At 41.2% G+C, this 15541-nt stretch overlaps 1 protein-coding gene across 3 annotated transcripts in view; it reads right to left on the reverse strand.

Moving 5' to 3' along the window:
* Positions 1–2108: 2108 nt before the first annotated feature.
* kars1 (lysyl-tRNA synthetase 1) overlaps positions 2109–15541 on the reverse strand; it is a 43096-nt gene continuing 29663 nt past the window's right edge. For all 3 annotated transcript variants that reach the window (XM_070898204.1, XM_070898202.1, XM_070898203.1), the window contains 6 exons: positions 15003–15176; positions 12902–12987; positions 12110–12195; positions 10384–10510; positions 7393–7536; positions 2109–2626 (listed from right to left, as the gene is read on the reverse strand). In XM_070898204.1, the coding sequence (XP_070754305.1) occupies positions 2558–2626; positions 7393–7536; positions 10384–10510; positions 12110–12195; positions 12902–12987; positions 15003–15176 (686 nt within the window). In that variant the 3' untranslated portion in view covers positions 2109–2557. The remainder of the gene's footprint in view (positions 2627–7392; positions 7537–10383; positions 10511–12109; positions 12196–12901; positions 12988–15002; positions 15177–15541) is intronic.

Consider the following 15541-nt stretch of genomic DNA (forward strand, 5'->3'; position numbering starts at 1 on the left):
AAAAAAAAATGCTCCTCCGATTTTTCTCCTGGGTTGTTCAAGGCAGTGACCAGGATATTAATCTTTAATTCCTCAAGACTCCAGGACGGTTGGGAACCCCAAATATATATAATATAAAATATATATACACACACACACACAAAGAGATACCACAAAAGGAACTTCCAGCTGCAACACGTGGGCAGGATTGGATTCAGCCATGATGTTCCCCTTCCAATCAAATACGTAGCCATTTTTCATCGTCTTAGCTAATACGTGATGAACAGCCACTTAGGTAAGCAGCAGATACCCATGAAACCACATGCCAGTGCCTTAATGACAGAAAAATTAAACATAGGTTTAGTAGGGTATTTAGAGCAATTTGATGTTGAAAAGATGAAATGACTCAGGCTTCAGTTGGAACTGCTGTCCCCTTTGATTAATTGCTTTTTGACCAAATGCGGAAGGCACAGGGTGGTATAAAAGTTGTAAAACTGCATTAGACTATCCAGGAACAGTTGGCGGCAATTTGCTTGTGGCAAGGCAGAGAGGGGAAAAAGGTATAAGGGAATGAATGAGAAGAGAATCTAGTACAACACTGGAAAAAAAGCACCAGGGAAAGGTGAACATGAATGAAGCAGAAGGAATGTGGGACAGCGTCACAACTTTTATCCAAAGAACAGGGTAGCATAACTCTTAATTCTCCTTTGTAAACTACTGCTTAAATACTGTAATGTATTCATTCTTGTGTCAAATAAAGCCATAACTATTACCAATATTGTATCAGCGTCAAACAATTGAAAAGTCAGAAATGACTACAAAATATCCTGCAAGAGAACTTGAATTCATACACCTTTCATGTCCAGACTAGCCTCAGTTTAATTTCTTATCCAGCATACGCAATTCCTCCAACTGCACTGAAATGTAAGCCTAGAGACGAGTACTATACAACCGAGCCAAATGTCAACTAACTTGAGAAAGTGAAAACTCTAGATATGAAAGTGCAAACTAAACTCTACATTTTATTGTAGCAATTAAAATCAAGAGTAAATGGCAAACAGAAAAACTGAAGCCATATTATTGTTCTTGCAAACACTACCAACAAAATGATAAGTCCTACCAGAAATGTTAATAGTCTCTTCCTCTTAATTTGAAGGGTTTTGTTTGAAAAATATACATTCATTCAAATTAAGCAATTTTGTACGAATGTAAGCAATAATGAAAAAGCATACCAAAACACTGCAGACTTAAAAATGTTGTAAAATGCCAAAGTAACTTGAAATTCATGTGATCAAAACTCAAATATTGTACAATCTGCATAACACAAAATAGTCAGTGCCTAGTTTGCTTCCTGTGACTGGCACATGTATCCACCCACACACTGTTAATTCTATTTAGCACAAAGAAAATATCTGTATCTAACTGGAAGTCATGACCATGGTGAAGGTTGGCTACTCTACCTCAGCTGCTTTCTGTGGGTACGTTTCTCATCTCTCTATGTGTGAACTTGGATTTAATTGTGCAGTGACTGAACTGGCTGATTCATGATGCAGAAACAGAGTTGGTTCCAAAGCGTTGAGCTTCTAATGAGTCAGAGCTGAAATGTTAACCCAACCGTACTTTCTCCACAGATGCAACCTGATCTGCTGAGTGTTTCCAGCATTTTCTGTTTTATTTTAGATTTCCAGCATCTTTAGTTTTTTTTGAAAGTCTCCTTTGTCTGATAATTGAAAGATCCAATTCAATGAGCAATTGCAGCTGAGCTTACGGCTTGTTGACATACTTCACTTATAGGCACACAAAATGCACGGAAGGTTTGGGCCAAGTAGCATTGAATGTAGTCTCAAGATTCGTGTAGTCTCAAGATTACATCATCTAGAACGGTAACAAATCAGGCAGGCTTTGAGAGAAGTTAGATTGGCAAACCAATTAATTGATTTCCTAGACTAAAGACACCGAGGTCACTTGCTGTACCCCCACTCCACACAAGATCAGCTCAGTATAGAGCAGGAATCAAATGTGTGAACTTTGTGGTCTACATGTCTTGTACCACACCCACTGAGCTAAGGGATCCAAATGTAGAATAAAAAAGGCTGCTGTCTATTGTTAGGATATATAATCACACAATGTTCCATTACATTTCCATAATTTATTCAGTGACTCACCAGTGCAGTCCCATTTACTGTAATACAAAAATTCAGCTGCATACAAGAAACAAATCTGAGCATAGTGCAGAAATATTGCTATAAAAGATGTTAAACGTAACAATTAAAAATCTAGTTCTCCTGATATGAAGTGACTTATAGGGATGGAGGTTGTTGCAAAAGAAAAAAAAACACAATCTGGAAATGTCAGCATATTTGAAAGTACATTGGGTCAGGATACATTTATAGCATATCAAGCCTACATTGTAAATAAGTACGCAAATCTCTTCAGTATATTTTTTAATTTAAAAAGGGGAGGGAAACAAATCTTAATACATTTTCCAACCCTGCAGCTATAAGTGATCATATTTTTAATGAAAAGAAGTGTGGTGATGTAATTTTCATTCTGTGATCCAAGCTGAACAGCAATACTCCTATTCAGTTGAATCTGCAGTTTCCTTTTTGTTGTCCTCTGGTTTCATTGCTGGGAAGAACAAGACTTCCTAAAGTAGCACAACACAATGTAAAATTAACATAATATTACAGCTTTTAAGAATCTTTAAAGATGTACCCAATCTCAGGCATAGCTCAGATTTCAGACTTAACTAAACAAGCTTAAGACAGCTGGCCGTTGAATACAAGTTGGAAAAAATAACAAATGCTCTGTATATTATGACCAGAAACTAACCACACTGACAATTTTAAATGTTGACGTTTAAGGATAACTTTTTAAATCAAGATTTGGTTCCATTGTATTGGCAACCATTTTAGGAGGTAGTGGTTATGGTACTGGACGAGAAGCCCAGAGATAGTGATTTAAAATTCCATCATGGCAAGTTGTAAAATTGAATTCAATAAATCTGGTAATTCAAAAAATGACTTTGAAACAAGGCAGATGTGGGTAAAAAAAATTCCCATCTAGTTCACTAATGTTCAAGGAAGGGAACTTGTTACGTCGACCTGATCTGGTCTATCCCACACCACACACATTCCACATGGCCTCAGGACAACTTACTAGTTTTGCCCACATTCCAAGAACCATTTTTTAAAAACCCCATCGTGGATTTTTTTTTAATTAGTCACAGGGTTGAAATTAGTTGCTACTGCCAAGTTGTAAAGAATATACATTATGGTCTGGATGTCTACGGCGTTAATTCCGTGGTAAAAAGGATAGTTAAGCATTTAATGTCTTAAATGCAAAATTGCTAATGTCATTCTGTCCAGCTGTCATAACTGCCGAGAAAAGTTTTAATTTCTTGCAATCACAGGTTGGTCAAAATAGAACAGATTAATAGGTTTCTCAGAAATGGATCTATACATTCAATTCAAACATTCCAAGTGATTGACATCCTGGAGATCTTTTGAGAGTAATACACAAGTTTGATTGACAGCTATATCTTTGTTGAAGATTTGAGGCAGGTTCCAAAGGGAGGAGGGGTGGGGCAGAACCATGATTCTTTGTAGACCATTTGACTAACAAACTATGTCACCAGTTTATATTTGGCTGCCTGCAGTCAGCTGATTACCTCGACAGCCTGAAGGGTTCAAGAGTTAGAAGCCTAGTCAGAGGAGTCTTTGGTAGGAGTTGCCACATAAGGAGTAAGCAACTGTGCTTTGACGATCAGTCTTGCTTTGATGGTTAGTACCAGAGAAGCGTCTGTTATTTTGACATTGAAATCAGTAAAAGTTTATTACTATAAATATATTTATGCTGAGTACTGCTCTTTTAGCTGTTTATGTTCAAGTAAAGATGTATAGTGATTTTCAGTCAGAGCTACTTGCATTTATATAGCACTCATCATGTCCTCACTTCACAACCAGTGAATTACTTTAGAAGTGTAGTTATTCACAGACAAATGCAGCAGCTAAATTATATACAACAAGGTTCCACAAATAGCAAAGGAGATAAATGACCAATTAATCTGTTTTAGTGGTGTTAGTCAAGAGATGAATATTGGCTAGAACACCAGGGGAACTCCCTGCTCTTCTCTGAATATTATGGGATCTTTCACATCCACCTCAAACGGCAGACACGGCCATGACTTAACATCTCATCCAAAAGATGGCACCCTGCCAATGCAGCACTCAGTATTATAATAAAGTGTCAGTCAAAAGGAACACTAATAAGGGATTCAAGGACTTCTTACAGGAACGGCCAGTTACGCTGAACCCAATGATAACATCTAGTGTATGGTTATAGACAAACAAGATTTAACATGGGACAGAATAGTTCCAGCAGAGGTTTTAACAAGTCAGAGTTTTTGCAGAGTAGAGGGTGGAGACTAGCAAACAGTGCTTTGCAGTATTTGAGTCTGGTTGTCAAAGACATGTGCAAGGGACGGACTGAAGATGAGGCAGAGGTAGGCAATGTTGTAGAAACAGGACAAAGTAATCTTGGTTATTGGATTGGATGTGGGGTTTAAAGTTCAGCCGAGAATCTGACAGGGCACCACGGATGCAAATGGTCTGGTTCAGCCTGATGTTACGGCTGAGGAGCGAGAGAGAGTCAATTGCAAGGGAGTGGAGTTTGTGGCATGGGTCTAAGATGATATCTTCCCTATGTGGAGCTGGAGGAAGTTATGACTTATTCAAAATGTCAGACAAGCAGTTTCTTGGCATGGGGAAGTCGAGTGGTCAAAAAAAAACTGATGGGAGAGGTAGAGGTAGGAAATAATCAAAATGCAAATTATAATTTAAATGGAGAAAAATTGAAAGTGTTGCAGTACAGAGACACCTGGGGGGTCCTTGTACATGAAACACAAAAAGTGAGTATGCAGGTGTAATCAGGAAGGCAAATGGAATGTTGGTCTTTATTGCAAGGAGGATAGAGTATAAAAGCAGAGAAGTCCTGCTACAACTGTACAGGGTATTGGTGAGGCCACACCTGGAGTACTGCGTACAGTTTTAAGGAAGGATATACTTGCATTGGAGACTGTTCAGAGAAGGTTCACCAGGTTGATTCCCGAGATGAAGGGGTTGACTTACGAGGATACGTTGAGTAGGTTGGGCCTACACACATTGGAATTCAGAAGAATGAGAGGTGATATTGAAACATATAAGATAACGAGAGGGCTCGACAAGGTGGATACAGAGAGGATATTTCCACTCTTAGGGGAAACTAAAACCGGGGGACATAGTCTCAGAATAAGGGGCCGTCCATTTAAAACTGAGATGAGGAGAAATTTCTTCTAAGGGTTGTAAATCTATGGAATTCTGTGTCTCAGAGAGCTGTGGAGGCTGGGTCATTGAATATGTTTAAAGTGGAGATAGACAGATTTTTGAGCGATAAGTGAGTAAAGGGTTATGGGGATCGGGCGGGGAAGTGGCACTGAGTCCATGATCTGATCAGCCATGATCTTATTGAATGGCAGAGCAGGCTCGAGGGGCCAAATGGCCTACTCCTGCTCCTATTTCTTATGTTCATATGTTCTTATGTTCATCAGCGTACATATAGCAGCATACATCAGTATATAATTAAGATTCACCGCAATTATGCATGTTAAAAACATAACACCCAATTCTGCGTAGCTAGTGATTGCAAAGAAAATGCTGATACATTCAAATACCAGAGTGCTTAAATAACATGTTCAAATTTATGTAAACAGCAAAAAAATTCAACAATTTCACATTATCCTTTTATGACATTAAATATGTTTGTGTGATGTTGGTTAGGAGTAGCAGGTAGCAAAGGGGGTCAAGCATAGTCCTTTGTGGGACTCCAGATGCATGTGTATGAATAGAAGCACTACTGAAGTGTTTTTTTTTAAATTCTCAAATCTGGTTGATATGGAGAAGTCTACATAATATACATATATGAAGTGGACTGGCTACGTTTGGGTATGGATGAATGGAATCATACAAGGGCAGCCCCATTCAACAACAGAGGAGAGGTAGTGGCCCAAGTTCCACCCGTTTTTCAGAAGTCCCTGGGCGGTGCATGATCTTTTACTGCCCGATACCGCTGGGGCTGAGTGGACGGGAGTTTCATCCCGCTTTTCTCGGCGATAGTGAGAGCGAAGTGCAGTTGGCGGGAGCGGAGTGCAGTGGGCGGAGGAGGCCTATCGCCTCGGGAATTTTCGGCTCCCGAGTTGTGTGCACGCGGCTGTCAAGCTCCGCTCCCCCCCCCGAGAGGCCAGAGACTGCCGGCCTGAGAGCGCTGTAGGGCGGGGGGGGGGGGAGAAAGAGATAGCTGTGGGGGTGGGGGAGTGAGAGATTGCTGTGGGGGGGGGGGGGGGGTGGGGAGAGAAGAGAGTGAGATTTCTGTTGGGGGGGGGGGGAGAAAGAAGAAATCGCTATGGGGTGAGGTGGGGGGGGGGGGGGAGGGAAAGAGTTGAGAGAGACTGGGGGGATTGAGAGAGACTTGGGGGGGGGGGGGTGGGGATGTTGAGAGAGACGGAGGGGTGGGGGGGGTTGAGAGAGATGGGGGGGGATTTGAGAGAGATGGGGGGAGATTTGAGAGGGGCTGGGGCAGTGAGTGAGATAGACTAAAGGAGTAAATAAGGCTTTATTAGCCCATTTATATTATTGTCTAAAACTAGAAAATACTGCAATCCATTTGAAAATACATCAAACTGTGGAGAATTATAAAGATCTGTCTAATATCAAACATGCCACTCTTCTGTGAAATAATTATACCTGTCAGCTCTGTGTCCATACCACCCACTTAAGATCCATTAAGACCTGCTTTTTCAGGACCAGTGGTAAACGAATCTTAATCATGAAACTTCCATTTTGGGCGGTAATATGGGCGGACAGTATCGAATACCGCCCGGTGATGACTGTGGAATTTACCACCGGACAGTATCTGGCCGGTAAATGTGTTTTTTTTGGGACGGTAAATTGTTGAATTTCGGTCCCAATAATCCTAGAGGATATCACTTGTAATCTTGGCTAGGGTTATTTTGGTATTGTAAGAAATTAAACAAAACTCTGGAAGAAATATTTACACAGTTGGAAGGAAAGAAAACATTCAAAGACCTTATAGATTGGAGACAAAGGAGTTGTTGAGAAAGGATGAATAGGTCAAGATATTTTTTTGAGGAGCGGAGTGATGATGGTTTTGAAGGAAAGAGGGACAGTGCCTGAGGAGAGGAAACCATTACCAGTACTTCAACTGGTCTTTGGACAGCATGCCCTGAAATGTTGAAATCAGCTGTAGAACCCCAAATGTTGCCCTGGTTCAAGTCAGTTCTCAGTGCAGAATCTGGGAGTTTTAATAATAAAGCAAAATCATTGCACTTACATTTATTAAATTAAGATATCAGTTTACCTTGATATTATTAGAATCAGTCAGGAACATGGTGAGTCTGTCTATGCCCATGCCCCAGCCAGCTGTGGGAGGAAGTCCATACTCCAAAGCAGTACAGAAGTTATCATCAATAAACATGGCTTCATCATCACCAGCATCTTTAGCCTGCGGCAATATTTAAAAAAAGGTATCCAACAAAAAAAAAGTGTAAAGGCACAAAAATTCATCATATTTCTTTACACATTCCCTTGACCTTAAATATCCCCAAACTTGCCAACTTAAAAAAAATGGGTTCTTGCATAATTTTGATTTAATTGTCAACAAAATTCTTAGTAAATGCCAACTGATGTTGATTTTCATTCCATGATATTCAGATCAGTTTGGTTCACAAACTAAGCATTTTAAACAGAAAAGTAGACTTAGTTACAATTTATTTGTTGATTTCATGTAGAGTTACACATGGAGAATCTAGATTGTTCTTTGTTCAGGTGAAGCGAGGTTAGAGGGTGAGGGATAATTGGACCAAAGCACACAGAGCTAATTCAGTCCCCATTTGAAAGTCATACATTCTAGAAGAAGAGGGAGATAGGGAAGAGGGGAGGGTGAGGGCGAGCAGTATCAAGGACAGGGGTGGTTGCAATGTTGATGATTGATGGTGGTGATGGGGTGTTAATTGTGGGGGTAGATAACAAGAGGCAAAATTAAGCTCATAGGGTGGTGGAAGATGGTCAATGGGGTGAGAATAGGGGCAAAACATACTCCCCATCCGCAGCGCTGAGCAACACTGCCAAAGATGGGGAACGGTAGCATAGTGGTTATGTTACTTGACTAGTAATCCAGAGGCCTGGACTAATGATCTGGAGACGAGAGTTCAAATCCCACTATGGCAGCTTGCAGAATTTAAATTCAGTTAATTAAATAAATTTGGTATTTTAAAAAAAAGCTAGTATTAGTAATCTCTCTTTTACGCAGTCCCCCGGAGCCAAGGACTTGCTTCTGGCGACCATGAAACTACCAGGTCTGGTTCACTAATGTCCTTCAGGGAAGGAAATCTGCCACCCTTATCCGGTCTGGCCTATATGTGCCTCCAGACCCACAGCAATGTGGTTGACTCTTAACTGCCCTCTGAAATGGCCCAGCAAGCCACTCAGTTGTACCAAACCTCTACGACAAAGTCAGCACTGTGGGAGTACCTTCACCACACGGACTGCAGCGGTTCAAGAAGGCGGCTCACCACCATCTTCTTGAGCAATTAGGAATGGGCAATAAATGATGGCCTTGCCAGATGCCCAATCCCAGGAACGAATAAATTAAAAAATCAGATTTTTCTCTTTTAAATCTAGTTACCTTTTTTCTTCACGCCCCGCCGCCCCCTCCCCAAGCCACTTATGGATGGATGTCATTTGTTACCATTAGCCACTGGGTGGGGGGGAATGCAGTATTTAAAATTGCTCTTGGACACACCAAACCCTTGTCTAATGGGAGCCAAAGGAGCTGCCAAGCAAGTTTCTTGCCGATAAGGCCAGCTCAGCACCTCGCGGAACCAGGTGCTCGCATCGGGTAATCAGGAAAATGGGCATTCCAGCAGGCTGGAGAGCAGGCAGCCAAGCAAGAGGGAGGGGTTGGGTGGGCCCAGTGTGCTGGAGGGGCCTAGTAGATGCATCGACGGGCAAGTGTGTGAACAGGTGAGATGAGGCAGAATGAGGCATTTCTCTGGTTCTTTCTAAACACAGAAATGTCAGGCAGCGGGGTGGCATGTCTGGAAGAGCTGTAAGGGGGCAATAATTGTTTTTAAATTAATTTACTTTTAAACTTAGTCACCTATTTACCATTAAGCTTATGCCAATAAGGCTGCTAGCTGAGATGTGGGTATTCAGTGAAATAGGCTGCTCTGCAGTGACTCAACCTGTTTTTTAAAAAAACATTAATTCTCCCTATGCTATACATTTATAGTTAAGATTATTTTAGCAGCCAGCAATACGTTAAAATTCAACATGGAAAATACCCACAGTGCCACCTACATGCAGAACTAGTATTGCACTTTCATAATGCATTTTCCTATTAAGATAAGACAGGAATTTTCAATGCTTTTTAAAATAAAATGTTGCTACACACTCAACTATTTTAATAGATATAAATGCAATTTACCCACACTTACAGACTGTGGAATATAGGGGACATAGTCAAGTGTCCAACCATAACATCTAATACACATTTCCATTAGTAAATCTAACCAGATAGCTGAAGAGTGACCCATGGAAGAGTATTTAATGAGTTCAACTAACACGTGATGTGTGCAGTTGGACTTCACCATATGGAGCTCCATTCTCATTTAAGAGAAACTGGGCTTACCAAAGCCATACCAGGCCCTAGTGACTCATCCTGCAGCAAGCAACGATCTGTTTGGATTTTCAATGTTTGTTAAGCTGGTAATACCGGTAATTGACAGGGAAACAGCATCAAGAACAATTCTACATAATTCAAACAGTGAAGTTTAGTTGCGATTAGCGGCGTAACAAACATCACAATAAAGACAAATGGAGAATTAATCGCAGGATTGTCTGTCAACGTGATTGGATTTACGAAAATCATTCCAAAGTTCAGTACAGCGAGGTCCTATTTTGCAATACTAGAGCTGTTGAATGGATTTGGATTACTGTCTTAGAGTAAGATTCTAATTGTTACTCTAATTTGTGCAGCAATTAATTATTGGGTGATTCTTTTTTGCTAATCAAGGCAGGGGGTGTCAGCTGAGTTAGAACTCCCAGATCAGAGTAAAGCTCTCTCTACTCTGCCCTCGCAATATGACTTAATTCAAACTTCAATACAGTACCGGTTATTTTTTTTTACTTCTGAATGAGGGTGCCAATTCTGTAGTAAGCCAAATTACAGATAGTTTTGTCATTTGAAAACTGGGAAAGCTCCTTGCTCAGTTACCTGAAATAGTTATGGTTTAAGTAAATAGAATCAATCAGAATTTCTTCTCTCTACTAGTCATGAATGGTACTGTACCTTAGCCTGTTCTTCAAATAGTTCTCTCTGTTTAATAGGATCGTTCAATTCGGTATATGCATTGCAAATCTCCTTTTTCATAACAAAAAGTTCAAAGCGCTCTGTCAAACCCTTAAAGGTACGATGCCTAAAAACAAATCAAAAAGCAAACGCAAGTATATTTACACTTTTATTGAGTTACAACAAATAATTCACAATCCTTTGAACAGGAATCATAGATTCATATTCAGAATTAAAATAAATCACACATTATTTGCAAACTACTGCCATTCAAATCACACACAAAACTGATAACATTTATAGCAGATGATCAGAATGGGAATTATGCCCAAGTTTCAGGTATGCACCGTTCTTCAGAACTGCACTGATGAAGAATACATACCTGGAAGAGCATAATCTGCTCTCTTTACAGATCCTGACTGAACTGCTGTGAATTTCCACCATTTTCTTTTTTATTTCTGGGTTATAGGAACAATGTTGCAAACAGCAGTTCATTAACTGTAGGATCACTAGAAAATTTAACAGCCAGGTACATTTAATTCCTGGAATTTGGCTTGGCTTGACTTGAAGTTGGTTTCGTTTGATCTAGCAATCTCCAATCCATAAAAGATCCAACATATGTGAATAAATCAAGCCTGACTACAGCTCGGATCATTTATTTCACATTTCTTCTCAAGTGCTGTGACCACCATATTTTTCACCAGTTGACATGAGCCTGCGATGTCAAACCCAGACGAGAACAAATTAGTCATCCTAAATATGTCTGGGGGGATTAAGTCACAGGCAGTCCATGCACTGAAAACACACTCAACACTGATAGAAAGACAGCATTACATGACTAGACTATTTGGTCATATTTTCCAGTACACCATCATATCAGTGATACAAAAATTAATGGCATACATACCTCGACAAATAAATTGCTATATCACAATAGAATATGTCTGGACTTGAGGATTCCCCCACCATCATCATAGGCGGTCCCTCGAACGAGGATGACTTGCTTCTACACGAGTTCACAGATGTTTCAATGAAGGATCCAATATTCCAGTCCTGAACTCCAGTTGAAGGGGTGGAAGATGCCTGTGCGTGGATTTTTTTTAACGTGTGGTAACCGTTGCACATCAGCCACCACACGGGCTTGACAGAGCTGGGCCATTATCCAATGGCAAGGGTTAACCAGGACGACTGGAGACCAGCTCTGCTGCACAGACTAGAGTGCACAACTGATCCCCTTATCAGTTTCTTAAATGATAAGGGGTTATGGGGAGCGGGCGGGGAAGTGAAGCTGAGTCCATGATCAGATCAGCCATGATCTTACTGAATGGCGGAGCAGGCTTGAGGGGCCGAATGGCCTACTCCTGTTCCTATTTCTTATATTCTTATATTGCAGTGTGGGCTGGCCCGTGATGCCCCTGGGCCCTTGGCACTTCTGGGTCCCGTACCCTCATTCACCGCACCTCCGCCATGATCTCTCGCTGCTCCTCCGCCACAAACATTCGCCACGCCTCCACCACGATCTCTCGCCGCTCCTCATCGTTAGCTGCAGATGTACCATGTCGAATGAAAGGCCGGTGACTTTCCCCCACCACGCCCCTCTCAGATAGTCATACCACAGACTAGTTGCATTTTATCTCCTCTCCCCACTTCCAAAATTCATGAGTTTAGAGCACTGCTGAAACACAAAAATTGTTTTACTCCTGGTCTTATTAGTCATAAATCTTACCACTTGGCCAATGGGCTCATGATCTGAGGATGATCGCAGATGAATGTTGGGTTAATACAAGCAACCTCCAGGAATTCACCAACCAACTGAAACAAAATGATAGTAATTAAATAGAGCCAAAACTAAATGTGTTATTTAAAATATAGTGTAAACTCCACAGTGTCAGTAAAGCAGGTGCCCAGAGTTGGTGGAAAGCTAGCTTGTGGAGGTCTTCTTATTTCAGGGAATTGGAATTCAAGGGAAATATGCTTTACACAAATTATTTTGCTTTTTGCATCGTGTATATTGAATTTACTAGACATGACGAATAAAAAGCGAGGGGGATGAATGATGCAGAAGGGGGGGGGGGGGGGGGGGGGGGGGAATTATTATTAAAAAAAGCCGGAGTACAGTAATCATCTATTTTAGAAAGTCCATTAGATATTTTTAAACAAAGCTGCATCTTCACTTTTTGTCAAATTAAGAATCAAAATCTATCAAACATGTAAACTAATCCTGGTTTAATCAGGTGCCAACGATCCTTTGCCATTTGTCGCTACAGCTCCCTATGCCCGCACCACGAGCAGGAACAAAAGCAGTAAACAAGATAAGGAAACACATAAAACTACCAATCTAAATATTATACAAAACACACTTCATACTATTTCATCGTAGTAACACATCTTGTGATTGAAATTACATTAATAAACCACGTGAGCACTGCTATTGCAGATTATGTTGGCATTTCAACCATCTTGTTACAGTCTCGTCATCAGGCTCTTGACTGCGCTGACTTGGGGTTACTTATTGTACCTTGTCCAAAAGCCTTGCTGTAGACCTTGGAGGTGAACATTCAACACCTTTCTGAATGCATAAGTCATCGAAGAATTTACGGGCCTCTGTTTACACAAAATGAAGTGAGTTTATTTTACAGCAGGTAAAAACTTTACTTACAGCTCTAACAAAGAAAATTAAATGTTGTCACATTTGAAGTGCTTTGTTAATTATAAAAAAAACACATTAGTACTTTTGTTTAACTTTGATTGCAATCAACAAATTCATTTTAAAAGTAACTCCTGATTTCCCCTAACCCTCACAGAACTGGGGGGAAATCTTTCTTGCAGTCTGTCACGCAAGCAGTAATTTTTTTTGAGGTCATGTTTTTCATGTTGGTACTTGAGCTACTAACGATTACTTTTCACAATTGGTGAAACTTAGTAAATTGTGGAAACTGTGTTTCCAGTTGTGTTTGCCCAGAGATGTCAATAAAGCAATTGTTTAACGTGACTTGACAATGTCATTCTCTCCAGTTATAACTTTTCTATTTAATCAGTTTTATCATACAGGGTTTAACTGAAAGAATCCACAATAAGCTATGAAAACAGAAAATCGCTAACACAAGGAGTGATTAAGGTGAATAGCATCGACACATTTAAGGTGAAGCTAGATAAACACATGGTTAGAAGGTTATGTTGACTGAGTAAGATGGAGAGTTGGGAGGAAGCTCATGTGGAGCATAAACACCAGCATAGACCTGTTGGGTCGAATGGCCTGTTTCGGTGCTGTAGATTCGATATTTCAGATTCTACAACAACTTACATTTATATAGCGCCTTTAACGTAGGAAAGCACCCCAAGGTGTTTCACAGGAGAGTAAAAATTGGCACCAAGCCAAAGAGGGCATATTCGGACAGGTGACTAAAAGCTTGGTCAAACTGGTAGACATTAGGAGCATCTTAAAAGGAGGAGAAAGAGGCTAGGAGGTCTGGGAGAGATTTCCAGAGCTTAGGGTCTAGGTGGCTGACAGCACAGCCACCAATGGTGAGGTGAAAGAAGTGGGGGATGCACAAGTGGAGTTGGAGGATTGTGGGGCTGGTGGAAGTTACTGAGATGGAGGGATTTGAATACAAAGATGAGAATTTTAAAATAAAAGCTGTGGTGGACTGGGTGCCAATGTAGGTCAGTGAGCAAGGAGTGATAGGTGAATGAGACTTGGTATGAGTTAGGAAATAGGCAGCATAGTTTTGGATGAACTCACGTTTATGGAGGGTAGAAAATGGGAGGCCATCCAGAAGAGAATTGGAATAGTTGAGTCTGGAGGTAACAAAAGCATGGATGAGGGTGTCAACAGCAGATGGGCTCAGGCAAGGGCGCAGACGGGTGATATTACGAAGGTGGAAATAGGATGCCAAGGTTGCAAACAGTCTGGTTCGGACTCAAATAGTAGCCAGGGAGGGGAATGGAATCAGTGGCTAGAGAACAGAGTTTGTGGCAGGGTCCGTAGACATTGGGTTTGGTTTTCCCGCTGTTTAATTGAAGGAAATTTCAGCTCATCCAGGACCGAGTGTCAGAAAAGCAGTTGGACAACACACAGGCAGTGGAAGGGTCGAGATAGGTGGCGGCGAGGTGGAGCTGGTTGTCGTCAGTGTACATATGAAACCTGATGTTGTGACTTCGGATGATGTCAGTGAGGAACAGCATGTAGATGAAAAATAGAAGGGATCCAAGGATATATCCTTGGGGAACTCCAGAGCAATGTTCTCTGTAAGTTGCACTTTGTTCTGCGTGGCCTGTTTCTTTCAATGCGGAGTCCCTCTAAATTTCTGCGCATACGCGGTAGTTCAATGTAAAAATTTGTGAGTGGCCTGGGCAGGACATTACAAACTGCACGGCAGCTTAAGAGGGAACATTGTTCCAAAGGTAGCAGTGCAGGGATGGGAAGAGAAGCCACGGATAGATAAGGGGGCAGTCTCACTCAGTTGAACAACTGAGGAGAGGCGCTGGAGGAGGATTGCATCATTAACCATGTCAAAGGTTATAGAAATAAGTGTCAAGGTTTGAAGAGCAGCTATCACACAACTGGCTATTTAGCTCTTCAGTTAAAAACAGTGCCACAAAAAAACCCTTACTCTTACCTTCAGTCTCGTATTGATCAGAAGATGGGAATTTCACTCCCATAATTTTCTCCAGATCTGTTACCAAACTGATTCGGTTGAATGGTGGTGTAAAGTCAATCTCACAACTCTGCCCCTCAGGTCCATCAGGATGGTATGTAACCTTGTAACTGCCAGTGATGTGCTTCACCATGCCTACAAAAACAAAAATTAATGCATGCATTCTGAAAAGGTCCTAGGTTTGATCCAGTTTGGCACCAAGTTAGCTGATTTGTTGAGACAGCAGCAGGAACACTACAATTTGCCTCAGTGCCCCTGAGATATGGGGGAAGGGAAGAGATGATGAAAAATACAGCCACGGTTGTCATTCCTGATCATTATGCAGTACTTCCTGCTGGAAGAATGCAGGTGTGGCTTTCAGGTAATGACAGAATAGGGCTAAACTCTAATGCCCCACCCCCGCAACAGGTAAAAAGCCCACTAACAATCACTGTTGAGACTCACTCATGAATAATGATCACTTGGACAAAATAGCAGCACGAGAGTTGGAGTTTGTGGAA

The sequence above is a fragment of the Pristiophorus japonicus genome, chromosome 13, assembly GCF_044704955.1.
Source record: "Pristiophorus japonicus isolate sPriJap1 chromosome 13, sPriJap1.hap1, whole genome shotgun sequence".
NCBI lineage: Eukaryota > Metazoa > Chordata > Chondrichthyes > Pristiophoridae > Pristiophorus > Pristiophorus japonicus.